The sequence below is a fragment of the Salminus brasiliensis genome, chromosome 7, assembly GCF_030463535.1.
Source record: "Salminus brasiliensis chromosome 7, fSalBra1.hap2, whole genome shotgun sequence".
NCBI classification, from domain to species: domain Eukaryota; kingdom Metazoa; phylum Chordata; class Actinopteri; order Characiformes; family Bryconidae; genus Salminus; species Salminus brasiliensis.
In genome coordinates this window covers 6,952,668-6,979,122 of record NC_132884.1, presented here as the reverse complement: position 1 = coordinate 6,979,122, position 26,455 = coordinate 6,952,668, and the positions used below count along the sequence as shown (strand labels likewise).

The window sequence follows — 26,455 nt, the reverse complement described above, 5'->3', positions numbered from 1 at the left end:
GTTATGGTTAAAGTTCAGCTTAGAAAATCTCTTCTTCTTCAGTTCCTCTGCTAACGTGTTTGCACTGTAGGTTACTGGAACATCATAGTTCATGGGCGGAAACATTCCTACCGGCTCTACACCAAGATGCTGAATGAAGCTATGAGATGGGTGTCAGCCATCCAGGGAGTCATTGACAACAAGGCGCCCATTGAGACACCCACTCAGCAGCTCATCAGAGACATCAAGGTAAATATAGAGAGGACTAGCTAGGGGCCAGGTTCAGTTTTGGGCAGATTAGGGCATCTTAATGAATTGAGTTCTTTATTATACCATGAACTGCACTGAATATGAACTCCTAAGTACATTTAAGGCATTTAGCAGATGCTCTTATCCAGAGCGACTTACAAAAGTGCTTTGCTATTTACCCAAGGATGAGCTAGTTTGAATAGGCTAAAATATGTAAGATACATCTAAGTTTAGACACTACTAAACACAAGTCAGTAAGGTGACCACTCTACAGTTCTACTATAAGTCAGCTCCTAATACATGTTAATAGGATACTAGGATAAAAGCACAGTCCTGTAACCTGTATCCTTTGTTTTACCTTTGTGTAGGAGAGCAGTGTGAACTCAGAGGCAGTGGAGCAGATGTATCGCAGAAACCCCATCCTCCGATATACCCAGCATCCACTGCACTCACCCCTCCTGCCCTTGCCCTATGGAGAAGTCAATGATAGCTGTAAGTCCACACAACAAGCATAACAATTCATTCATTTTTATTCACTTAATAAATATGTTACTTAACTCTCACCTAATAAAGGTGCTACAAAGGGTTCTGTGAGTGATGCTATAAAAGAACCATCTTTGGTCCCATAAAGAATCATTTAAAAAAAAGAGATGCATGTGTGAATCGCACCCAGGAACAATGACAAAAATCATATATCTAATTATTATAAAAATAAAATAAAATAGAAATTAATAATCTGCTTCTGTCTCACTCTCAATCAGTCAACCTCTCCCTCTCTCTCTCTCTCCCTGGCAGTTCAAAAGCAGAAGGGTTACGGAAGTCTGCAGGACGAGGCAGTGAAGATCTTTAACTCTCTTCAGGAGATGGAGATTGTGTCTGACCCAATAGCCATCATTCAGGGAATCCTGCAGACCTGCCACGATCTCAAGCCACTTCGAGACGAGGTCTACTGTCAGCTGATCAAACAGACCAATCACGTCCCCCAGCCCAACAGCCCGGCTAATCGAGCACACTGGCACCTACTCACCTGCATGAGCTGCACCTTCCTGCCCAGCCGTGCCATTCTGCGCTACCTCCGCTTCCATCTTAAGAGGTGATACTCGCTGATACTGTTTAGTGGAATTAATCCTCTGTATTTAAGCCATCCATGGCAATGAACACACACAATTAACATACACACATACACTCCCCACACACTAGTGATTAGGGTCAGTGGGAATACGCACCCATAGCTGTGGGCAGCCACCTCAGCACCTGGGGAGCGTTTATGGGTATGGTGCCTTGCTCAAGGGCAACTAATGATTGCATTCCACTCTCCCCCACCTCCCCCTCCTAATGGTCCAAGGGATTGCACCAGCGACCTTCTGGCCCCATGACTATTTCTCAGACCTTTAGGCCCCCACCACAGCTTCCCCCTTCGTTTTTCTCTTGTTATTTATTTGGAGAGTCTCAGTTGTAAAGCTGTGTTTAAACTAACCCTGTCGTGTGGAGGCTGTTCTTTAACCTGGCTATTTATTTACATGAGGTAAATCTTGAGACATGTATGTCCAATTGATTTTAAAAATGCAAATGAAGTTTCTATGAGAATACAAGGAGGTACATACAAAAAGACATGCTGTGTTTGAACCTGTATAGAAAATATCCAGGTTACATTTTATTCCATGTTAGTGTGGGATAATCATCACTATTGTTGTTTTACAGGCCACATATTAATTGCAATATGTAGTAATATAATAACATGACGCAGGCACATTTAGCAATGCAAAATCCCGAATTCACAGCTATTGCTGTGTTTGTAGGCCTGTCTGAAGGCTGCGTTTTGTATTTCAGGGTTAGGGAGCGTTACCCTGGTACTGAGATTGAGAAGTACGCCCACTTCATCGGCGAGTCTCTAAAGAAGACCAAGACGAGGGAATTTGTACCGTCTCAGGAGGAGATTGTCGCCCTGCTGACCAGACAAGAGATGACCACCACTGTGTACTGCCATGGAGGAGGATCCTGCAAAATCTCAATCAACTCGCACACGACTGCAGGAGAGGTGAGAGACAGTGGGAGCAGTCTCTCACCTCTTTATGTTTATCTCCATAAGGTATTTTCTTTTAGGCCACTGCCACTGTTGTAACTTTCTTCTGATGCTGTATCTGTGTGTGTCTAAAGGTAGTGGAGAAGCTAATCCGAGGTCTGGCGATGGATAACAGCAGGAACCTGTTTTCACTGTTTGAACACAACAAGGTGGAGAGCCGGGCTATTGAGAGCCGTGTCATTGTGGCAGATGTGCTCGCCAAGTTTGAGAGGTATATAGATTATAACATTTTGACCCTGCAACATCAATCAATATCAGTTGTGGATTCTCATGCACAACTGATACAGGTCTGTCCATGACACTGGTCATAGCTGTGGTTCCTTAGTGGTTCTAGTATTTCTTTCTTTTTCATTAGTCAGGTTTATGAAGCTCCTCATGTTTTTTAGTTGATTGCCTATTCTACCAAAACTGGGGCTGATAATTGTAGATGTTTATAGGCCATATTAAGTGTCATAATAGTAAGAGAAAGGCTTTTTGAGTGCAATTGCCTACACTTGCAGGCTGGCAGGTAGTGAAGAAGAGGAGGAAGATGGACCCTGGCGGCTTTATTTCAAACTTTATTGCTTCCTTGATGTGGAGAGCATGCCCAAAGAGGGGGTGGAGTTTGCCTTTATGTTTGAACAGGTGAGAAAATAATAAAATAATAATACAATTCCAACAAATATTTAATAAACAAACAAATCAGTTTATTTCTCCCTCTTGCTCTCTCTCCGCAGGCTCATGAGAGTTTGATTAGTGGTCATTTCCCTGGCCCTGAGGAGACGCTGCAGCACCTGGCTGCTCTTCGTCTGCAGTACATCCACGGAGACGTAGCGCGAACGCCCTGGAGCCTTAGCAGTGTGTACCCTGTGGCCCGGCTCCGCACGCGAATCCTGCAGTCCACCAAGGCTGGTGGGGCGGGAGCTCCGGGGGTCGGCGTGGTAGGGCCAGGGGGTCACACACTTGAGAGAAGAAGGACCAGCTTCCTGGATGGGACGCTGAGGCGCAGCTTCAAGACAGGCTCTTTGAAGAAGCAGCGGGTGGAGGAGGAGCATATGCTGGAGATGTTCGTAAAGGAGGAGATGTCGGCCACGCTGACCAGCGTGCTGGAGAAGTGGAACCGGCTGCAAGGCATGCCCCAGTATCAGGCTATGCTCAAGTACATGACCATCATCAAAGAGTGGCCTGGATATGGGTCTACACTATTTGACGTGGAGGTAGGGAGAAAAAAAAGCTTACCATTTAATACCATTGAATAATTAGTTATTGCAAATATTGGAATGCTAAACCCACACATTTTAAACATTTGACTAGCAGGGTATACAGTATATACTGTGTATTGTGTGTGTATTAATACTGTATATGCGTGCATATTAATACTATTGTTTTACTCAATAGCAATAAAACTATTTCAATGGTTAATTTATAAATTTATTGTGTTTTTACTGTAAACTAAAAAATGGATTTATTCTGCATTGTTGTTTAACATATTGTGACAGTTTGTGAAGTAAATATAAACTGTTTCTTGCTGCAGTGTAAAGAAGGGGGCTTTCCTCATGACCTCTGGCTGGGAGTGAGTGCGGAGAACGTGTCCGTATATAAGAGAGGAGAACCCAAACCGCTTGAGACCTTCCAGTATGAGCATATCGTCTTCTTCGGAGCGCCACAGCCTAGCACCTACAAAATCACTGTTGATGAGAGAGAGATGTTCTTCGAAACTCCTCAGGTGAACAAAACATCCACACTCGGTTTCGCACTGGAGTTTTGAGGCTAATTTGTGTTTAATGCTGATATCAGTAAAATAGGGAATTCTTGGGGACAGTTTTGACTTACAATGCCTGACATGTAGCTCTTCACTATGAATTGCTGTTCAATCTGGAAATTATGGTTAAAAATGTCTCGGGCAAAACATTAGTAGCCATTTGATATAACAGCTTTTTGTGAGGAAGCTTAGTGAGGTATTAAACGCTTCAGATGTCTGGATCCTGTCACCACTAAGTTTCGGTAAGTTACTCTGGAGGGCACATTTCATATAAAACTGACTTTCTTTACATCTTATGTAGTTAATCTTGTACTCTGTAAAATTACCACCCTGTTATGCCCTTACACTAAAACACTGATTTGATTGGCTGGTTTATGTCACTGCAATGGCTCACAGTAGCCACGTAGCATAGCATAGCTCTCTGGGTCCTCTCAGTGTCCAGTCAACACAGTGTGCTGTTAGCTAGCTAAAGGGATTGTGGTAGGGTCTGCTAGGGTTAGGTTTTAGCGTAGCCCAGATACCTGCTCGCTTCACTGGTTCCAGTCGGCCTTTCACTAGGGGTGCTTGACCCGAACGGATAGTAGCTTTTAGCTTAGCACAGATTCTCGTTTGCTTGCTTCCATTGAGTTTAGCGTCGAAAGCCTTTCACTAGTGGGCTGGATGCATGTCAATTCTGGGGCTGTGAGTCAAAACTCTGGAATTGGCCCATTTTACAGTTCAGTTTAACTTGGTGGTCTGCTCTAGGACTTTATAGGACATAAAGTTGTTAAGTACCCTCATACAGACTTATGTGGTTTCTGACACTGTATGACACACTATAAAACAGAGAAAGCTTAGGCTTCTACTATTGTTTTAAGCCATGCAGCACACTTTTATAGACATTAGCTACATTAACTTCATATCTCCAGCACTAATCCAGAGAAGCTCTCACACCAAACATGACTTGCCACATTTGGGGTAAGGAAACAATGTGTGATTTAAGGTTGTGTATCTCCTAATCTCCTAATGTCAAATGACAGTTGGCTGTGGACTGAGTATTTAATGTCTTTCTTGTTGTTTGTGGTTGAAGGTGGGTGAGATCACTAAAATCATGAAGGCTTACATCAACATGATTGTTAAGAAGCGCTGCAGCGTCATGTCCGTCACCAGCACCAGCAGCGCCTGGATCAGGTGATCAAGAACTGGGCTAAAGGAGGAGTTGCAATGACAAGCAAGACAGAGCAAGTCTCCGTGTATGACCAAGATGTTTAACCGCACCTACCTGCTGACCATGGATATAAGAGACCAAAAAAGAGAGCGAAAGAGAGAGAGAGCGAGGGATGCAAAATTACTTTGACTTGGCTCTGTTTAAACCTCTGTCTTATTTATTCTGCAACACCGTTCTCCTGTCAAAGAAGTTTTAATTTATTTGCCAGAACCAACAGCACTTCTACAAAAGCACAACCGAGCCTGTCAGTCCCGTCACTGTAAAGCCTCCCTCACTGCCAGCACTAAGACTGATGACCAAGCCTGTCTCTTGTCCTCTCTTTTGCCTCCACTTTCCATCATCAACACCTCTCTTAATGTTCAGCTTGTGGTCGATGTCCTTCTCAGCCCGAAGGACCCGTGATTGAGCCATCCTGGAGAGATGGGCTCGTATGTGAGTTTGTTCTGTTTACGTTTCCCCATTTCCTAAAATGTGAACTCTCCCCTGAGAGTCACACTCAGCCATTTTGTGAGATCCTCTATCCTCAGCTACAGAGAACTGTTCATCTCTTAAAATGTGTGCCCTGGGACTGACCAGAGAGCTGAAGTGTAAAGAAATCGTCCATGAGAGCCATTTGAACATTCTGATCTCAATGTGGGATTGTTGCTTTTCACGCTTTATCGTCAAACTATATTTTCGACATCAGTATAAACGTGAGTATTCTCTATTTAGTCACCTTTGAGTCTTAAAAAAGGGGGTAAATGAATGCGTTTTGAGACTTAGACTCGGACCTATATTTAGTCTACAACTAAATATACAATGCCAATGCACAATAATATTAGGACAATGACTAAGTGTGAATGACTTCCAGTCACCCTTCAAGAAACCTGCACAGCAGTTTTGGTTGTGAAAGCCTCTACATACCTCCTCGTCCCCAGTTCGGCAAGCCAAACCAATTTCTTACTGAATGGTACCAGACATCAGTATTATTTAACCAAGCAAGGCCAAGCCTAAACTGGGGATGATACCATGACCAGCATATGGATATGCTTCATGCGTTCTGGTGACTTTTAATGTACCATGTGACATTCATTTGGTTATGCTATGTGAAGAATGAAGTTATCTGTTGGATGGAATCTAAGCTACTGAACTCTTTCCTCCCCAATGATATAATTAAACTAGCAATGAGCCAGTATTAATGCCTTGAATTTAACCATACGTTTAATACTAGACAGTCAGAAATCACAATCATCATTTATGTTTTGGACTCAAATAGTGTTCACCCTTGGGTCATTCACAATTGAAAGCAAAAGTATTGGTACAGTGATGTATTTCAGATCAGGTCAACAGCTAAATACAAAGCTAAAGTACAGAATGTCAGCTTTTGTTTTTGGGGCGTCGGAGGTCAACTGCTTGGGATATCTGGACAAATGCATTTCCCCAAAGCTGTAAGGGTTTTTCTCCTTGTTGGGGTGCGGCCCTTTTACAACTCTATAATTTCCTCTAGAATGAAAAAAGCCGTTTTTCTATTTATGATCTCAGAATCAACATAGCTTTGTTTTTAGCACTGTCAGCCATTTTTCTGAGACTTCAAATTGTGGAATTTGATCATGGTTTTGAGAGCACTACATCTCCCACAATGCACTTGTAATTTATAGTGAACATCAAAGCTCCGTACATGAACTGATATGTGGAGCAGTGTGAATCTGAATCATTCCCTGGCTGGTGGCATCAGGTCAAGCTGTGGTCTGAAGGCCTGGTTTGCATGGCAACCTGAGGTTGCATATTTTCCAATATTTCAGCAGAGAATTAAATACAATTCATTTGAGGTTTTGTAAATATTAATATTAAGTCAAGACTGTTTGGAAACTTTTTTTGTAATTGGCTTGTTTTCCAGTTCTGTTTAGGTTACGCTGGATTTGCATTGAAAAGAAAAGACATTATACCTAGTTTTCCCTTCTAGGGCACCTTTAACGTCTACTACAGTGTTCATCAAAAGGTAAAAGCTGACATTATGTACTTCAGCATCATATTCATCAAGTGTTCACGAATGCAACAAAAATAACGAATATAATAATATATATAATTACAAATATAATAAATATTTTGAACCAAAATACATTTAGGAGGGTTGAGATCCCTGTTTACACCTGGTCTCTTCATGTGACTAGTACCTGGATTGAATCTTGATAAGATTTCAACCACATGCATTTACACTCTTTACGCTTTGTGTGTTGTGCTGCAATTATTACTGGTGTTTGGGTTGTACTGGGAGGGGTTTTGGTTGTTGAATGCAGCTTGGAGATACAGACGTGTTCATACTGCTATAACATGTGGCTCAGATATGTCTCAGATCACCTCCTGAAGTGGTTTAAGTGATGGGATTTGTATCTGGTTTAAATGCGTCCCGGGTGAGTTTATGCTTGCAGTTTTATGTGGCTTGGCCTTATCCAGATATAATAAATCTGCATGAAGTGACCAGGTGTTAAAGGTTCTTAATTTAACAGAGACTGTAAATTGTCCATATGTGACCAATACAAGGTATTACAACCACTGTATTATAATGTATACAAATATCTCTAATAAGATAACAAAGTGTGGGAGAGTTTGAGAGAGTTAGGGCTCCCAGTAAGTGAACAACTGAATGTCACTGGTGACAATGACTTCTGACATTCAGTTGTGCTGGTAACTCTTTCTTAGAGGCTTTAAATAGTTTATCCTGCACACTAAGTTGACCAGAAAAGGACTGGAGGCTTGTCAGGGAGTCAGGCTTTTAAATGCATACTGTTAACTGGCCCATTAAATCTTTTGTTTATCATTATTAACGTTAGCATATTTGTGTGAAGGGCTGAATTCTGTAGCCCTGCGCTGTGGTGAAAGGTCAGAGTAACTGCACAAGGTGCATATGGACATAACATAGTTCTTCATATCATATCTTATTGATCAGCACTCCAGGTATGAGTCCAGGTATGCCTGTATTGTCTGTTTTTATTTAACTTATGAATATAAAAACTACTGTATCTCCCAAAACAGTACATGTGTAATTTCGCTGTTTGATATGCAACTATATTTGTCAGTGTAATGCAAGTTCCTTTGTGTGTGTCTGAGAGTTTTGAACGTAAAGAACGAAACGAAGCGAAGCGAGCAAGAAAAAAAAAGGTTTATGACGTCGTGGAGAAATAAGCATACGTGTATGGGTATTTCTGTTCTGGGTGGGTGTTGTGGTTGTCGTTTGAGGCACAAAACTAAGTGTGTTTGGGAGGGGTGGGTTGGTGGGTGGGTGAAGGGTTGGTGTATTTATTACCTATGATATTAACGGAGTGAGAAAGTGAGTGGGAGGGACAGAGGATAGGACTGACTGATGGCTGGCTGATGTTTACCTTTTGTGCTGACCTAGGACCACGCTCCATACCTGGATCTCGAATCCAGTTTCAGAATCACTGGTAGTTAATGAAACTGATTGGACGCCTAGTTTCCTGTCTAGCAGTCATCTTACAAAAACTGGATTCAAGGTCCAGATTTGAATCCCTTAAACCATAATAAAACAATAAGCCATGATAGGCACACTTTGCACCTAAAAACACCCCTTAACTGTGGAACAATCCACATGTGTAACACATGACCTGTGGTGGCTTATATGTTGTATAAAATGATAACAAAATTCAGCATGATTAATTATCATATCAAGGTTTAAGAAATAATTGAAATTGTTATTATTGATAATCACAGTAAACAATTCTTCTACCAAGGAGTGTGGATTGTAAACAGAATGCTGTGCTGGTGAACAGTTACTATTACAGCTAGAGCTTCAGATCAGGCCATAGATGTCAAAACCTAGTTATCAACCAAGAAACCAAAATACGTGTATTAAAGCAACACTATGTAGCTTTTTTCTAATAATAGCATCAAAATCATGTTGATGCCCCTCTGACTTGTAATATGAAGAATAGTGTTGCTGTCGCTGCTACTCCAGGCTCTGTATGCAACTAACCACAGTAAATAACTTTGGAGAGGTGAGTAGGATAACGCTCATGGGAACTGAGTAACTCTGCATAACTCAAGTCATAGTTGTGTAAAATCCTGTAATATTCTTCTACCACGTCAGTCTACATACTTGTGGACGAGCTAAGAGAAAAACATGTCCTTTAGTGATGGCACAAAGTGCAAATCATACTTCCAGATTACAGGGGCAGTACAAGAGCAAGAAATGCCAGTTTTCCATAGTGTTGCTTTAATGCTAAATTCTGTTAGCACGTATATGGAATTCTGGATAGTGTGCCAGTTCTAAGCTAATGCAGCTGAACTGTGAAATTAGACTGCTGAGTTTATGTAAACCTTTTTGCTATACTGTACTTATCATAACCCTTGTATCTCTAAAATGACAACTTTGCAGGAGAAGGAAACCCCCTTGTCTCTTTCAATGTAAAAATAATAATAATTTTGGAGTATTTCTATTGGTCCATTCATCAAGAATGTTTAAAGCAATGTTCAGAACAAATGATACTTAAATATATATAATATGATCAAATACATAAATATAAGATATTATGACTTATTATATAATAAATCAATTTCAAGTTATGCCTACAAATACACATTTTACTTAAGTTAAGTTCTTAAGTAAAGTGGTGTGGAATATGGAATATTTACAATATAATAAATGTGCTAATATGTTGTATTTCTTTTCTGATATACTGCAATTTCAACAACTTTGGCCTGTATTCACAGTGAATGAGACATCTAAGACTTCCAACTGTCCTATGGTCACATTTTAGTCCTTCTACAATTGATCCAAGCCACTTCACACCATAAATGTTTGATTTTCCAATGTCACTTTCTAATTGTGTTGCTGGTTAATCTTGCGCATAAAGTCATGACATTGTGCATTTTAAGACCTAAACCCTTTAATAAACTAGACTAAAACTACAGACATACATTATTTTAAATTCCAAAAAGCCTTCAAAAGGTCGTATAGGTTCCCCACTGACTGTCATATAATACATAGTAATACATAATAACTAATGTATAACTGCATTAAGAATTCAACTGTATGTGTGAATGTGGAGTGTTTTACAGCTCCACCAATCAGATTTGACTGTTAACCCCTCAAACTCTAGCTGTATTTTCCAGTTATTCATCTTAAATATGACCAATATTAATTAATTAATTATTATTGCGTATAAAGTATGAAACTAATATGCAAGCTATGTAGTGACAACATAAGGGCCTCCATACAGGCCCTTAGAGTTGAAGGCGGCTGGTCCCAGGTCAGTAGTAAAGGGCTACTTCTGCTAGTGCTGGAACACGGTGTGGACACTGTGATCGTGTGACGAGTGCTAAAGCTGTGGATACACTGTAATGTTGTGTAGTAATGGAGTGTGTGTGGGTGTGGGTGTGTGAGGGGGGTTATGTTAAAGAATAAGCATCTAGGAGGGATCTTGGGTGGCTTACACTTATTGTCCTTCATTAGTGAATTAAGTAGGAGCCTAATTCACAAACATGCTGATCTGTCTCACTGAACACACACACACACACGCACGCATACACACACATACAAACATGCATGCAAACACACTAAGAGCCACATAGACAGATACATATGGAAACACACACACACACACACACATTCACAGTTGGTTCTGTCTCTCTCACTCTTTACACTGGGGTCCTTGCTCAGCTGCAGGCAGCCAATAAAGGTCCTGAATGTAAATCTTCCTCACTGTCGTTCTTATATGAGTATATATAATATTTAAAAAATAATAATAATAATGATAATAACTGTGCTTGTTTTAAAAAGAGAGGGAATAAATGTTTTTGTTCATTTTGTTTTCTTTTTTTGTAACTGGCTTTACAAAATGCTTTAATAAATTATTGGAATTTATCACCATAGTAACCAGTGTCATTCATTTTTATTGGGATTTTGTGATGTCTGTTCTGGTTGGTTTTGTGTCATTGTCCAGTACCGCTCAAAAAGGTAAGAAATTAATTTGTAAAGTCTGTCCTTTAGTGGTAGCAATTAGGGTTAGGTGCCCTGCCCAAGGGCACTTTAACCACGGATGCTGGTTCTGGAACCACCATCCTTCCGGTCACTAACCTTTAGGTCACAGCTGCCCCCAAGGGCCCATTCTCCTTCCAAAGTCTCAACTAAACTAAATCAATCAGTCCAGAATGTCTGATTATAGAAACAGATCCTGACAATAAAGGAATTTTACTGAACAGATTAATCAGTGGCTGTATTATTTATACACACACACAAAGATCTGATCAGTATTGTCTGATACTCAACATTAATTTATGCTAATTTATTCTATTTTATTTTTCTAATTATTTGAGGTAAACAAATCAAATTCAAAAATCTTTTAGAACTAAACTAAGCTGTTGTTATTTTGTCTTTAAGAGTAATTCACAGCGGCATGCAAATGTTTTGGCACCCCTGGTCCATGTTTCTGTTACTGTAAATTGCTAAGTGAGTAAAAGATCACCTGATTTCTAAAAGGCATAAAGCTAAAAATTAAACTTAAACTTAAAAAATGTTTCATTTATTACAGTATACTGCCAATCATATTTTTGTATTTCCAGCGCTTTGACACCCCCACATCTGTAAAGCTGGAGTTGGCACCACTGTCATTAATGGAGTTAATAGGATTAGCACATGAATGATGCTAAAGAGATTTGCAACATACACAGAAAGTGTCTCCAGACTGACGCAACCACCCCTGGTGATGCCACAGCCATCCATGGCCGGGTGTCCTACAGAGCATAATTGGACTTGGCTCTCTCTGGGTGGGTAGGAGGACCCTCCCGCTTCCCCATCACTCAGTACAATGCCGGCTACAGCAGGTGTCTGTCAGCTAATGGAACCGGCAGTTAGTGTTCTCCTCCAAGCATGTTGAGCTACTCAGTGACGCAGCGTTAGCGGCAGCTGTGGTGGAGCTTAACATGGCTAGCCTTTACGCTCCCAGCGTCAGTGCCATTGTGTGAAAGATTAGATAGACACCGAGCTCTGGGTGGGAAAAAGGGAAATCACTGAAGGTGCATTGCAGTCATGTTAGCGGTTCCCTGAGACGTGGACCACACAGAGTATTCGGCCATTATTAACACTGGTTCTGGAGGGAAAACACAGAGCTAGGGTGTCACAGTAAGAGACAGCCATATTGTTCGACTATGTTGAAACGCTACGCTATATATATTTGGCTTGTGGAATTCTGGGAGATGTAGTTTTAGTGATATTTAGTCAGAAGTAAGCAGTTGAAGAGGGTTAAATTAGAAATACATGGAAAGAAAGGTGATGTTGGAAATAAATAGGCCTGTTAAAACATGCTAATGGCAGCTAAAGGGAAGGAAGGCGTATGGTGTCGACTGAGCTCCACTATGTGTGGTAAACATCATCATTACTAGTTCCTAATCTAAACTTCTATCAGTACTAAACTTCTATCAGTACTAAACGTCTATCAGTACTAAACTTCTATCAGTAGTAAACGTCTATCAGTACTAAACTTCTATCAGTACTAAACTTCTATCAGTACTAAACTTCTATCAGTAGTAAACGTCTATCAGTACTAAACTTCTATCAGTACTAAACTTCTATCAGTACTAAACGTCTATCAGTACTAAACTTCTATCAGTACTAAACTTCTATCAGTAGTAAACGTCTATCAGTACTAAACGTCTATCAGTACTAAACGTCTATCAGTACTAAACTTCTATCAGTACTAAACGTCTATCAGTACTAAACTTCTATCAGTACTAAACTTCTATCAGTAGTAAACGTCTATCAGTACTAAACTTCTATCAGTACTAAACGTCTATCAGTACTAAACTTCTATCAGTACTAAACATCTATCAGTACTAAACTTCTATCAGTACTAAACGTCTATCAGTACTAAACGTCTATCAGTACTAAACTTCTATCAGTACTAAACTTCTATCAGTACTAAACGTCTATCAGTACTAAAATTCTATCAGTACTAAACGTCTATCAGTACTAAACTTCTATCAGTACTAAACTTCTATCAGTACTAAAAGTCTATCAGTACTAAACTTCTATCAGTACTAAACTTCTATCAGTACTAAAAGTCTATCAGTACTAAACGTCTATCAGTACTAAACGTCTATCAGTACTAAACGTCTATCAGTACTAAACTTCTATCAGTACTAAACGTCTATCAGTACTAAACGTCTATCAGTACTAAACTTCTATCAGTACTAAACGTCTATCAGTACTAAACTTCTATCAGTACTAAACGTCTATCAGTACTAAACGTCTATCAGTACTAAACTTCTATCAGTACTAAACGTCTATCAGTACTAAACGTCTATCAGTACTAAACTTCTATCAGTACTAAACGTCTATCAGTACTAAACTTCTATCAGTAGTAAACGTCTATCAGTACTAAACTTCTATCAGTACTAAACGTCTATCAGTACTAAATCTCCACATTCTTGGCAAAGTACGTGACTTTGTCCTGGCCTGAGGAACACAGAGGAACACAGAGGAACACTGAGGAACACTGAGGAACACAGAGGAACACAGAGGAACACAGCCTCAGTCAGAGTGAGGTCAGGTCATGTGGCCCAGCTCCTCCTCCCCTAACAGCCTAAACAAGTCTGACTGCGAGCTGGAGAGGAGAGGTGTGGGCAGAGACGCGGTTTCACTGAGGTTTAGTATTAAGAAACCTTTAAGAAAACCTTTGAGAAACCTGTAGATTTCCTGATATCGTGTGTGGACTGAACAGACTGAAGAACAGAAGATGAGGCTGGGGAGCTGTGCTTCTCTGCTTCTCCTGCTCTTTGGGTTGAGCGCGACCTCGGCGCAGACTGCCACACCTGGAGAAAGTAAGACTTATATATGGTTCTGTTTTCATTTTCCATAAAATAAAAAAACAACAACAAAGAAACAAACGCAATATCGCAATATATAATACGCGCGCGTGCGTTTCTACGTGTACAGTAATATTACAGGCAGCAGAGAGCGAGGCTGAGGGGCTGAGTTGTGTTCCTGTCAGCGGGTTTCCTCCTTCCTTCTTCTTCAGAGTTGGGAGAGGTTCCTCTAAAGCCACAGTCCACTGAAATGTTCTCACTTAGGTGGAATAATGAGCCCCTGTAAACGTCTGAGTAAAAGCAGCTCAGCTTTCTACTATTTTTAATAAGTACTGAACCTGCTCAGAATTCCCTGTGGAATTTGGTCTATGTGGCCTCTGGTGAAGTTTGTAAGGTGATAATCTTCTTAGAAAGAGTGAAATTTAAACCAAAGGTAAGTACAGTAAAAATACTGGACAGAAAGCTGAATAAAACCAATTAAATACATAAAACAGACAAAAGAAATTTTATGACAAGAAGTTTTTTCTCCTAAAATATTTCCCACGACACGAGCCGTGACTCGATTTTCACTGGCAAAAATGTAAAAATGAAGATCTCTGTAACGCTGTTTTACCTAGTAGAAATTGTACATTCAGATATCAACTGTGAATATTTTTACTAGAAATAATATCAGATCTACAGATCGGTCTCTTATTTTTCTAATATCTGTAATCTGTAACTGTAATTCTGACTAAAAAAAGTCCTCAAAAGTTCTGATTATGTTTCAAATTTAATTAAATCTAAAGTCATTTTAGTTGATTTGTTGAATAATTTGTATAAAAGTATAGTTTTAGATTTCTACAAATCTAATGTAAATTATGGATGGATTTTTTGCTAAGAATATCGTGGGTTTATGAAGTAGGGACACTCCAATATAGGAATTGTGGGTCAAAACCACACAGTGGTCTAGTATTTTTTTTTTACATACAAACTTGCTGATTTATAAAGTGTAGAAACTGGGACCATACACTGAAAGCTGGATTAATATTATAGATAAATACAAGATTAGCTTTTGTGAAGTCCAGCATCGCCTATTTTTCTTTTTAGCAGTGCAGATCATTTTTTCAAGCAGTTATCTGCCAATACCAATATGATTTCGATATTAATGTGCATCCCTACTGCTTTACTTTACCCTTAATATATTATAATAGATAACACATTTTGCTGGTCACATTGCTCAGTTATGAATTTTACATCATTTACGTCTGTAGTCTAAATCCCATTTTCCATTGCGTCAACCGGATAGGGTAAAGTCATTTATGCCCCAGAACTGATGAGTTGCAGGTCTATTTTGCTGTATTAGCCCTGTGTATTAAAGCTAGGCTGGTGGGATCATAATTGCTTTTAGATTAGTGCATTAAATAACTGCAATACTAACCAGATAGACATAGCCTTTATTTCTACATTTTATTCATTCTTATTTAGCAGCATTTACTGACATGTATGTAAAAGTTTCGAATATCGGCATTACTACACATCACTGCATATTTCTTGTCTAACTCTTGTTGTCTAGCTGTGTTGTAGAGCACTGAAACATACACATGCAGGATTATGCTGTACCTGCTGTTACTCCTATGGGGCCTTATACCCCACGTGCCGTGGATGTGACTATGACAACCCGTAGAGGTGCTGTGCCTTGTTCAGAAGCTAGTACACGCTGGTTAAACTAACCCGTTCTTCCTCTTTCTCCAGCTTGTGAGAACAGAAACAGCACAAACTGTGAGCATTGCTTGGAAAACACTTCGGTGAGTAGGCAAAGTCTAGTAAAATAGCTTGATGCAATGTGTAAAAACACACCATTTAGTATAGACTATGTTCTACATATGGAGACACAGCCCTACATACTTATCTGCCTATTTAGCCTCCTGCAGTTTAGCCCTGCCTATTCACACTGAAGTTAGAAGAAGAATTTCAGAGGCGGGTCAAGCAGAACAGAGGTCATTAGCATATATCTGTCTTAAAGGCACAGTAGGAAAACCAGTCTGTTTAATTACATTAAAATCCAAAGACAAATGTGGCCCCTTTATGCGCCCTTTAAATCAGATCTCAGTGCTGAGTCATCCAGTTTATTTACCTACATACACAATGACGCTGCGTGCTCCTTCAGTACGATGGAGGTTCAGCCCTTTCCTGTGATTTGTCTCTCTTGATATTCACAGGTAAAAGGACGGAGTGTAAATTTAAAGTGTAGAGAGAGGGGAGAGTAGGTCAGTATGCAGTGTGTTTTAGAGAAGTGAAATAAGGAGAAAGAGAAGCAGACGTTCAGGAATGTGGGGCTTCTTACAGGTGTTTTGTGTGTGAGGGTGTGTGTATATTTATGTGTATATATATATATATATATATATATATATATATATATATATATATATATGAGTGATCAGTTGATCACACTACCACCAACCTTACCTGTGGAACAGGTTTGGTAGTATGTGTGTATGTGTGTGTGTGTGTGTGTGTTTGATCTCCCACATTGCTCTTTTCCTGGTGGTTGATACCGTGTGCCCTAGATTTCATCCGTCTGCTGCCCAGAAATTCCACTGGCTTCACTGCTGTAATCTGTTTCATTAAAAACCCTGACTCCATGACGGCACGTGTCTTCTGCTGCTCTGATGTGTCCAGACAAACAGACCTGCAGACGATTGTAAAATGACAGAAGACTCAAGACTTCAATGAATAATAATAATAATAATAATAATAATAATAAACATTAATAAAATATACACAATACCTAATATTTCAAAATATGGTAATCAAATCTGAAGACAAAAAATGGCATTATATTATTTACTTATTATTATTTACTGATATATCTATACTTTCTTACATCCCTGGTATTATTTTTGTGTGTACTTGTATTTGGATTTTGGGAAAAATTTTGAGTTCTTTAAAGCACTTTGAGAGAGGGGCTTCGTCATTATATAGAAATGGGGGTCGGCTGATAAACCTCTGTCTTAACTGAATTTACTTATGTGGTGTTTTTTTCATTTGCAGTGTCTGTGGTGTATAAAGACTAAGTCATGTTTGACGTACCCTGTCAAAAACATCCTGCCGCCCCAATCTCTTTGCCCACTCAACGATGCTCGCTGGGGGTTGTGCTCAAGTAAGGCAACAGCAATGTTACATTCTCTCTCTGTCTTGGTCACCTCTTTCTTTTGCTCTATCTACTCAGAAAAATATCTATAAATATAAATATAATTGCTTTGTATGTTTTTTTTTTATATTTATTATTGTATTGTAGCTTATGTATTGTTTTGTTTTTATCTTATTTTACCATATTCTTGCTTCTTTCAAATGTGTTTTCTTTTTATGTTTTTTTTATGTAGCTATTGTGAACCTTGAACTTCATTTATGTTTGAATTGTGCTATACATATAAAGCGTATTATGTATGTATGTATTATTATTATTATTATTATTATTACACAAGAGCTGGTTACATGGTTAGGTACTTTAGCTCTGGCTTACTTGTACCTGTTTTGAATGTGTACATCCTGGAACACATCTTTGTGCTAAATAATAGTCAAATTCTAGTCATTATTAATAATTATTACATTTGTAGTCTATAAGAATGATGAAAGATTTGAGTAGTGGAGTGACTGAACAATACCATATCTGTACACGTCAGCTCAGTTTTACTTTCTTTCACTTTTCAACTCAGTGAACTTCCAGATCCTGATCATTACGGTCTCTGTGGTGGTAGGGGTCCTCATCATCGCCTTCTTCGTCTGCCTCTTCTGCTGCTGCAAGTGTGAAAACTGCGGGTGAGTTCAGCCTCAGCTTGCGACTGCACACAAAGCAGCAAAGGCAAACACAAAAGACTCCTTTCACCTATCTCCTCCAGTGCAGACCTATAGCCTGAGAAACTAGGACTGCAGTGTTTACATGTAATTTGATTCAGGAAGTGGTGCTCTCAACTCACTCTTGAGGAAGGTGGTGTTAGTTGGTTTCATTTGGCTCTGAACAGAAACAGCATATTTTTAAGGACTAGGCCAGCTAAATGCTAACAGCTGATCATGGGAGTGCGGTCGGTTCTGCGGCCGGTGTGCACTGTCCCCACTGTACCAAACTTTGAGCCAGATATCATGCTATATCTTTCTTGTTTGAAATATGCAGTTAGCTATATCCTTTAGAATGATATATACAGGCATTTTGTTTTGTTCGTTTGCATCTTGTTTATGTTAATGGAAATGCAAGGTGATGTTGTATTCTCAAACATGTCCTAGTTATTACTGTTTCATCCAGGTGTCCAGTAGAATGAAGTCGCCTTGCGGTTGTAATCATTTAGTACATTTTATGGGTTTCAGTGAACTAGAAAAACAAACAAAATCAAGCCATTTTAGATGACAGATTTTGAGCCAACTTCTACTGTTACAGATTGTATATGTTTATGTTTCTGCTAAATATTCAAATAGTTAAATTTATATGAATTCATTCATTCATTGTTAGTAGTTTAGTTTAGTTTATCATTCTTTAACTGGAGACTGAATTATTGTATTTACACAAATGTACAGGAAATGTACAGAAGAAGATTTGGGTGACTGTTGACGTTTAGTGTGTGTTAGCTACATTAGTTTGTTAGCTACAGTAGAGTGGAAAATCAGCCACCAAAACCTATCATTGTCTCTCATTCTCCTCCACCTTTTGTTTATTCTACCCCTCTCAGAAACGCAAACTTTGATAACAGAATGCAGCGGCAAGCAGACAAGAGGAAAACCAAACAGGAACAGCGGTAAGTTTTTTTAAATCCAACTGGATCTTTCTCAATAATCCACTGAATACACTTATAACTTTTTCATATACATACAAGGGCTTGCTGCAGAGCCCTGTCTTAAGGCCATTTGGCCATGCGTTTGTACACTCCTGTAAAAACCCAAAGGAGTCAGCTGTCCATCCACTAATGTACCAGCTTCATTTACATCATAATATACAGCACTTTTCAGCTGGTAATGGTTATTTTAACTGTGAATGGTTATTCCAAGCACATTCTCTTACGCATAATAATGTCCACGTTACACCCAGACACATAAACACACACCCAGACATGCGCTGGCTTTCTGCATTAGCCTCTGCATAACTTAGGGACAAAAGGCCGAGTGCTGCTGTGAAGTTAGACGTCACTAAAAATGTTCCGGTGCAAACCGGTTTGGCAGCCGCGCTGGGCTGAGATAATAAATTTTTTTTTTCTACAAGTCTGTGTGTGTGTGTGTGTGTGTGTGTGTGTGGATTTGCAATAAGCATACATTTGCTTCTTTTACAGGAAAGCTGAGATGAGAAGCCGACATGATGAAATTCGGCAGAAATACGGTAAGCCTCCTCATGTGTTTATGCTTCAGTGTATGAACATGCGCAGATGGTAATCAGAAGAACCTCCTTCCACCTTCCACATTTAGAAAGCCCCCTGCCTTCATTCTCACAGATAATACGAAAATTGCAAAAAACTGTCTGTGACCAGTGGCTATTCGTTAGGCGGCTATTGCTGCCGTTCTCCCCCTAGTGGTGTGTATTTTACACTGATTTCCTTTTTCACATTGAAGTTTCTCTTAAAAGGAGCACTCGTGAGCTGCCTAAAACTAGTGTTTAATATGGTAAATGTTTTTTTATGTGATGATCTGTAGTGCAGCATGACAACCCTTAACCTTATTGTTTTGACAGGATTCAGGATTTTATATCACCTTCATGTTTGCACTCATCAGTGATCTTTCACTACAATAGTCACTAGTGAAATAGAGACTGATAGAGAGAGCAGTAGCATTACTTCTCCTTGGCTATTTGAAACAGCCCTTTGTCAAGCATGTCAAGTTTTTCCAAAGCTCCGCCTACTTTCAAGATACATCACCAAAAGAGTTCTTCTAGACTTTAAACCGGAATATCTCACTCTGTGGCACTGCTGTGGGAGGCTAGTAGGCATATTTACAACAGATGCAGGGATGGTTACGTTTGTCAGTTGGGCTAGAGCGCCTCTTTAAACAGCAAAGCACATGTTTGTAGTTTCATTATTTTTATATTAACAGTCCACATTTCCTCAGCCTTCAAGTCCATTCACATTCATTATGTATTTTTTCCCCAGTGCAGTGCTAAAGTAAACAAGAAGCCAAAATGTGGCAAGGCAACAATGAGGTCTTCTTACTAAGCTCTCTCTCTCACTCTCTCTCCCAGGTCTCAGCAAGGCCAGTCCTTATGCTAGGTTTGAGAATCCTGCCTGAGAAGATTCTGAAGTGACCATTACACTTCATCGGCATTGAACCTTCAAAGCCTTTAGCAAACTGCCTTTAATGACTTTCACTCTGAAGCGGCTGTCTGATAGTGTCTGATTTTATAAGCCTCACTGAAGCATAAGCCTCCTCTAAAGACTAGTAGTTTTCCTGTACACTGATTTTTGTGTGGTCAGCATCTTGAGAGGGTTTAGTGGAGCTGCATAGGTGGGAACATTCTTTACTGAGGATTTCTCTGATTTAGCGCTATTTATGATAATCACCATGAATGTGCTGTGTTCTTGTATGATAGGTGGTTTAACTGAAAACATGATATGCAAAAAGTGAAATAAAAATAATTTTTATATAATACAACGAATAAATGTTTTCCTTTATTTTATTATTTTATTGTTCCTCCATTATAAAGGCATTCCACTGCTCTAAAGCACTGTTATTACATTGCATTTCTGTTCACATAACGAATATGTGGGAATATTATAAAGGTATTATACATTTAGCCATTACAGCCAAAGCTTTGTCTGAGGTTGTGAGAATGGACAATATTAACAGTCAGTACTGTAGAAAAATCCAGCTCAAGCCCAGCTGGTCTTTAATGATCAAGGAGGCTGAAAGCTGATCTCCCTGGGGAAATCATACTCGATGCAGGTAAGCAAGCTGGTTGACCAGCTGAGCTTTTGACCAGCATGGGGTATGTTTTCATTTGAGCTTGATGTATTAGTCTCAACATTACAAGCTAGCTGATCACCATGACCAACTTGACTACGCTGGTCAACCAGTGTGACCAAGCTGCTTGAGTGCCATGACCACATGAGGTTGACTCATGTGGTCATGGCACTCAAGCAGCTTGGTCACACTGGTTGACCAGCGTAGTCAAGTTGGTCGAGCCTGGACCAGTATGGTCAATCATAATCGTCATGGTGATCAGCTAGCTTGTAATGTTGAGACTAATCCATCAACCAGTTTGACCAGCTTGACCAGCAGACATGTGCGTGCTCTGCATTCCAAGGACTATTAAGTATGTTCTGACATGTCTTAAAGTGCATATATATATATATATATATATATATATATATATATATATGGGAGCATAAATCAAGAAGCATAGTTCAGCTGGTGTGAATGAAGTGGTTTTATAACCACTGGATTTCTATCCTTGGGATCCTTTGGATTTTTCAACAATGTAAAACTAAATTATCCTAAAGATTGAAATAATTAAATTTAAAGCATTAGATTAGAGTAAAACATCCATATTTGAAGAGATGTCAAATGTCAAGGCATGCTTAAAAAATGACAAAAATGAATGCAAATACATAATTGTGTTAATTTAATGACCATGATCATTAATGCTTGTTTATATAATTGTTAAATATTAAATAAAGCACTTTGGTGAACAGATTTTAATATTAAAATCCGCATTGTGTGAAACGGAAGTCCTTTTGGACGGTAGTGTATGGCGGTTCACTTCTATGCAGGCCCAAACAGCCTGCCCCTAGTGCCCAAGAAAAGCATCAGCCTACTGTACATTAAAAACATAATAGTCATGAAGGCACTAACGTTATGTGTAAATTATCAATCGATAATCGATACAGATCAATAGGCGTAGCTCTTATAAATGTCCAGTTTGTCCTAAATATGAAGCATGCTATTTTAAATATCTGGGCTTGAACAGGGCGCGCCTTTTTGTCTCTGCGCGCGACCCCGCTTTTCTTGTTTTTTTTTCCCCTCCCCTCAGAAGAAAGAAGCGCGCACGAGAACGCGCGGCGCGCTCCCGCCCAGAGAGGAGCACGTGACCCGGTGACGTCCAATCAGGGCCACAGGAGGTAAAGAGAGGCGCGTGCTCGTGGCGGCCGGGCGGACAGGGGAGAAATCACACAAACACGGTGAGCGGAGACCAGCGAGAAAACCGCGACAAAATGTCTGAAGATAAGCCCAAGGTGAGCCGCCGCTTCGCACTTTTGGTGCACGGTCGTAGTTCGGACGTGTGTGTGTGTTAGAAAATGAGTGTGTGGGCGAGAAAGCGCCGAGTTCCGTTTTCATTTTGTGCACACGGCGGGTTGCGCATTTGTGCGGGAAAATGGAAGCCAGCGTGCGGCCGCTGGGTTTTTCCATTCTCCCCCCCGCATCTAGAAACCTCGTCCTCGGGTGTATTTTTAAATATTTCTGCGTTTTATCCGCAAACGAAGCATCTTCCATTGAAAGTGCGCCATTGTTTGGCTGCTCTGCGCCGTTTTTCGTCGCCGTGTGAAAAAGCAGCGTCGAGCTTTGCGGCTTTTCCTTTGTGAAAGCGAAGTGGCGCTACGAGAAGAGCGCAGCGGGCCGCCGACTGGAATCGACCAAATTTAACCAACATTTAACTGTTTAAGCAAGCTAGCGTGCATCTGGTGTTGTAAAGAAGCCCATCCGCTTAAACGGGGCTGGTGGAGGCGAGCGGGCTCGTGTTTGGTAGCAGCTCTAACCTCCAGGCTTTTAGCTGCACCAGATGCGAAAATGGCGCACGGCGGCAGCGGCGGCGGCGGCGTGAGCCTCAACGACGCATCGCTTCCCTGAGCTGGTAGCTAGATGGTGTGTTGGCTAGCTGCTTACTGCCGTGCAACCCGCTTCCTTTGCTTTTGTGGGGCTGTTTTGTTCCGTAAAGGCTAAACTTGGTCTGTTTACTTGACCAGCTCTTACTTTTTTCCGGGGGAGCTTCACACTGTAGCTCAGGGGGGAAAAACGGCGAGTAATTTAGCTAGATAGCTTCACCCCATTTCTTCCCTCCATATTCTGTCTAGGTGCTACTGAGAGCACTCCAGCAGCGAAGTTCGCATTTGTGATTTAATTATTTGAGCAATTTTATCGGTTTGGTAGTAAATATATCCTCCCCCCCTCTGTGATGGAGAATGCTGGGGGATGCGATCACCTCCGGCAAAAATGGTCGTAGTTGACGACCCCCCCTTCCTCCGAACCATTCATCCAAAAGGGGAATGTTGAAGTTGTAATAAGTAAAGTCACTTTAACTGCGAATAAGTACATTTTAATTACTGTATTAGAGCTAAATGTTTATGCACTTAAAAAAAAAAACAAAAAAAAAAACAAAGCTGCGGTTCATGACCTCAGATGCCTTGACCACTGTCTGATCCACCTCCAACCAGCTCTTATAAACATGCTTAACCGTGTCCTTTCCTCCTGTTCCTTAGAATGGTTGTGATGGTGTGTATGAAGTATTAACCTTTTGCATCTGCACATGCTTTAGCTCACGTCTCATGAGATGTACTGTGTTTCAGGAGGGAGTGAAGACGGAGAACGACCATATCAACTTGAAGGTGGCTGGACAGGATGGCTCGGTGGTCCAGTTCAAAATCAAAAGGCATACGCCCCTCAGCAAATTAATGAAAGCGTACTGCGAAAGACAGGTGTGCACCTGGTGTTTGCTTTTATTAGATGCATAAGAGATCCTTTTCCTCTTTATGTATGAATATAGTCCATTGCCTTGGATGTAGTTTACGGTGTGTATACTTGTTGCTGTAAACTGTGTTGATGTTTGTTTCTTTGTCTTGCAGGGGTTGTCAATAAGACAGATTAGGTTTAGGTTCGATGGACAGCCAATAAACGAGACAGATACGCCGGCACAGGTGAGCATAAGGGTTACCCTACCTCATAGAGACTAAACGCTACCACAAATACAAATGCAAAAGCTTTTTGTAGTGGCTAACGAAATGGGAAAATGTGCTTATACAATATGGAAGGGGAAGGGAAAAGTAAACATGCATGGTGTAAACATCCAAATTTCCTGATTGTGATGAACACAGTACTTCTGTTATGCTATAAGAAGATCCTGGGTTTCATCTAAAATGAACTACAGTGTCAAACATTTGTTATTTATGAACCAGTCATAATGGGGTTCTTTGAATATGTAGCCGCTTACATTTCCAGCATTATTAGCAAAAAATGGAGAGTAGTATAGATTTGATCTGCATAATTGATCAGATTAGCAGCTCAGGGCCACAAAGTAGTGTTTGTGTTGAATACAGTTGCTGTTAATTTAAAGATTTAATGAATAGGCTGCTTCCTAGGTACACCTTCTGGTTTCAAGCAGTGTCCAACATTAAGCGTAGCTCAGCCTGAATGACTTATTGAATCCATTACCATAGCAAAAACCAAGAGCTCAGTTTAAAAATGGAGTTTTTATTAGCATTTTGGCTAATATATGCTATATATAGGCTAATATAAAGTTGTTTTCATTAAGTTAATTGGATTGGCCATTTACGTCTACCAGTTTGACTGAAGGTGTTCATTGGTGTTATAATTTTTTCTGTGGCAGTTGGAGATGGAGGACGAGGACACTATCGACGTATTTCAACAACAGACAGGCGGCTCTCGCTAAACTTCTCCACACAGCGAGCTCCTACTCAGCTGTTTTATTTGACTTGTTTTCCTCTAAATGCTCTCTTTAACTGTACTGTTCATTTCCCCACTTTTGCCAGTTTTCTTTAAACGTCCTCCCTAGTTTTCATAGGGTGGGACCAAGGTTTTTTTGTTTTTTTGATTTTTGTTTTTTCCTTCCCCTTCCCACTCTTCCAGTATGTAACCATATCTGTGAGATGGCAAATGTGGCTCCAGGCAAAACTAAGATGGCTGCCCTGAGGTATAGTTCAAAATGGCCATCTGAACTGTCTTGAGTCTCTTGGTATGTAATATGGGCCAGAAAGCTGGGCCATAGTTGCCTGTCCCGCCGTTCTTTCCAGTTTGAAATACAGATGGTCTATGCCCATATTGTCAGTATACTCTGCAGAATGAGGAGACCCCCCCCCCTCTTGTCTCATGCAGCTTTAAGTATCTTTTAAGCCAGAATCTGTTTTATGTCTGTTAGCTGAAGAGATGCCCACCCTGCATTCTAATTTTCTTTCTCCTGTCCCCATTTGTTTCCCCACATTTATTTTAAATTGATCTGCCTCACTCAAGAAGTAACAGGGGGATGAGATTGAAGGGAACTTTCGTCCTCCTCAGGGGAGAAACCTGGTCCGGTAGTGTAGTAAGTGGTATGAGGATCAGGATACTGGACCAAATCCTGAAGATGACTAAAGCGAAGTCCAGGTTTTTATTGCTAATGTCTATCAAGTCCCTGGTCATTCTCTTGAATTTACAGAAGAGGGCAGAAATTGACCATAGATTTTTAAAGTCCCAAAATCTACTGCCTTGTTAACGCAAAAGGGAATTGCTGTCTCCAGAGAGGAAAGGTCTGATTTATCCTCCCCTCCCCCCCTAAACATGTTTCTCACCTCCTGCTGTGTGGTCCAGCAGACTGGTATCCATTAGGGTTGGGCTGAATCAGCATCCATGTGGTCTCATCTTTCTGTACTGATTTGTACATTATTTGTTGTCCTTTACTACTGTATACAATAAATATAGTTTGGTACTCAGATATTTTGCCCTTTTTTAATTTTTTTTTGCTGCCGTCTTGTTTCTGTGGGGGGGGGTGTATTTGGGATGCGTGTTCAGAACAAATGAAGTAGCTGTATGTACTTGATCACATTTTTAACAGCCAGTCTTCAGACTAGAGCTTTTAGGAATGAATTGAATCTGCAAGATGAGCTTATACTGAAGTGCACATTAAATGTTTGACTGAGTTTGACCGTTGCGTTGCTGCTGTCCAATGAAGACGTGTGTCTTTTTGTCAGACTTCAGTTTTCTGTTTAAACCCTATAGCTTACTATGTATAATTCTTGGTGAATAGAGCAGTAAAGGTGCATGTATTTGTCACTGTACAGCGACTTGTGTCCTCCGCATTTAACCCATCTGGTAGTGAACACACACCTGTGTGTTTGGGGCAGAGAGTACACACACACCCAGAGCGGTGGGCAGCCAACTCCAGTGCCCGGGGAGCAGAGAGGGTAAAGGGCCTTGCTCAAGGACCCAACAGTGGCAGCTTGCTGAGCACGGGAATCGAACCCACAACCCTGTTATCAATATCCTGGCACTCTAACCGATGAGCCACCACAATAGAAATGCTCTGAAGGTACTTGGAATAAAGTTATTTTATATAAACATCTGTTCAGAGTTAAACATTTTAGCCCTCCATATTTTGTGAATACATGTCTTGATTGGACAGTAATATGGTCATATGATTAATGGGATGGGTGGTTGGTGAAGTGTGGTCTGTGGTTTGTGT

The 26,455-nt window shown here is 40.3% G+C and overlaps 3 protein-coding genes across 3 annotated transcripts in view; all 3 read left to right on the top strand.

Annotated features, from left to right (window-relative positions):
- myo10l1 (myosin X, like 1) overlaps positions 1-11,127 on the top strand; it is an 83,239-nt gene extending 72,112 nt beyond the window's left edge. Inside the window, exons 32-40 of the mRNA XM_072683616.1 lie at positions 71-228; positions 597-720; positions 1,024-1,321; positions 2,059-2,266; positions 2,386-2,522; positions 2,812-2,935; positions 3,028-3,507; positions 3,825-4,016; positions 5,122-11,127. Coding sequence (XP_072539717.1) covers positions 71-228; positions 597-720; positions 1,024-1,321; positions 2,059-2,266; positions 2,386-2,522; positions 2,812-2,935; positions 3,028-3,507; positions 3,825-4,016; positions 5,122-5,226 — 1,826 coding nt within the window. The 3' untranslated portion in view covers positions 5,227-11,127. The remainder of the gene's footprint in view (positions 1-70; positions 229-596; positions 721-1,023; positions 1,322-2,058; positions 2,267-2,385; positions 2,523-2,811; positions 2,936-3,027; positions 3,508-3,824; positions 4,017-5,121) is intronic.
- A 2,716-nt stretch (positions 11,128-13,843) lies between these two features.
- pttg1ipa (PTTG1 interacting protein a) lies at positions 13,844-20,630 on the top strand. The gene is made up of 7 exons (XM_072682881.1): positions 13,844-14,073; positions 15,790-15,842; positions 17,089-17,197; positions 17,754-17,856; positions 18,759-18,824; positions 19,353-19,399; positions 20,252-20,630. Exons 1-7 carry the CDS (start codon positions 13,989-13,991, stop codon positions 20,296-20,298), a joined length of 510 nt encoding a protein of 169 aa, XP_072538982.1. The 5' UTR covers positions 13,844-13,988; the 3' UTR covers positions 20,299-20,630.
- Positions 20,631-22,104: 1,474 nt separating this feature from the next.
- sumo3a (small ubiquitin like modifier 3a) lies at positions 22,105-25,708 on the top strand. Its single transcript, XM_072683615.1, has 4 exons — positions 22,105-22,241; positions 23,571-23,699; positions 23,847-23,918; positions 24,608-25,708. The coding sequence occupies exons 1-4, from the start codon at positions 22,221-22,223 to the stop codon at positions 24,668-24,670; spliced, it is 285 nt and encodes a 94-aa protein (XP_072539716.1). The 5' UTR covers positions 22,105-22,220; the 3' UTR covers positions 24,671-25,708.
- Positions 25,709-26,455: the final 747 nt, after the last annotated feature.

Bases quoted from the DNA above. Each gene is read 5' to 3' on its own strand.
- pttg1ipa (XM_072682881.1), top strand. From the start codon at position 13,989: ATGAGGCTGGGGAGCTGTGCTTCTCTGCTTCTCCTGCTCTTTGGGTTG. The intron at 14,074-15,789 runs GTAAGACTTATA...CTCTTTCTCCAG, and splicing joins GACTGCCACACCTGGAGAAA to CTTGTGAGAACAGAAACAGC. The intron at 19,400-20,251 runs GTAAGCCTCCTC...TCTCTCTCCCAG, and splicing joins TGAAATTCGGCAGAAATACG to GTCTCAGCAAGGCCAGTCCT.
- sumo3a (XM_072683615.1), top strand. From the start codon at position 22,221: ATGTCTGAAGATAAGCCCAAG. The intron at 23,700-23,846 runs GTGTGCACCTGG...TTTGTCTTGCAG, and splicing joins AAGCGTACTGCGAAAGACAG to GGGTTGTCAATAAGACAGAT. The intron at 23,919-24,607 runs GTGAGCATAAGG...TTTCTGTGGCAG, and splicing joins AGACAGATACGCCGGCACAG to TTGGAGATGGAGGACGAGGA.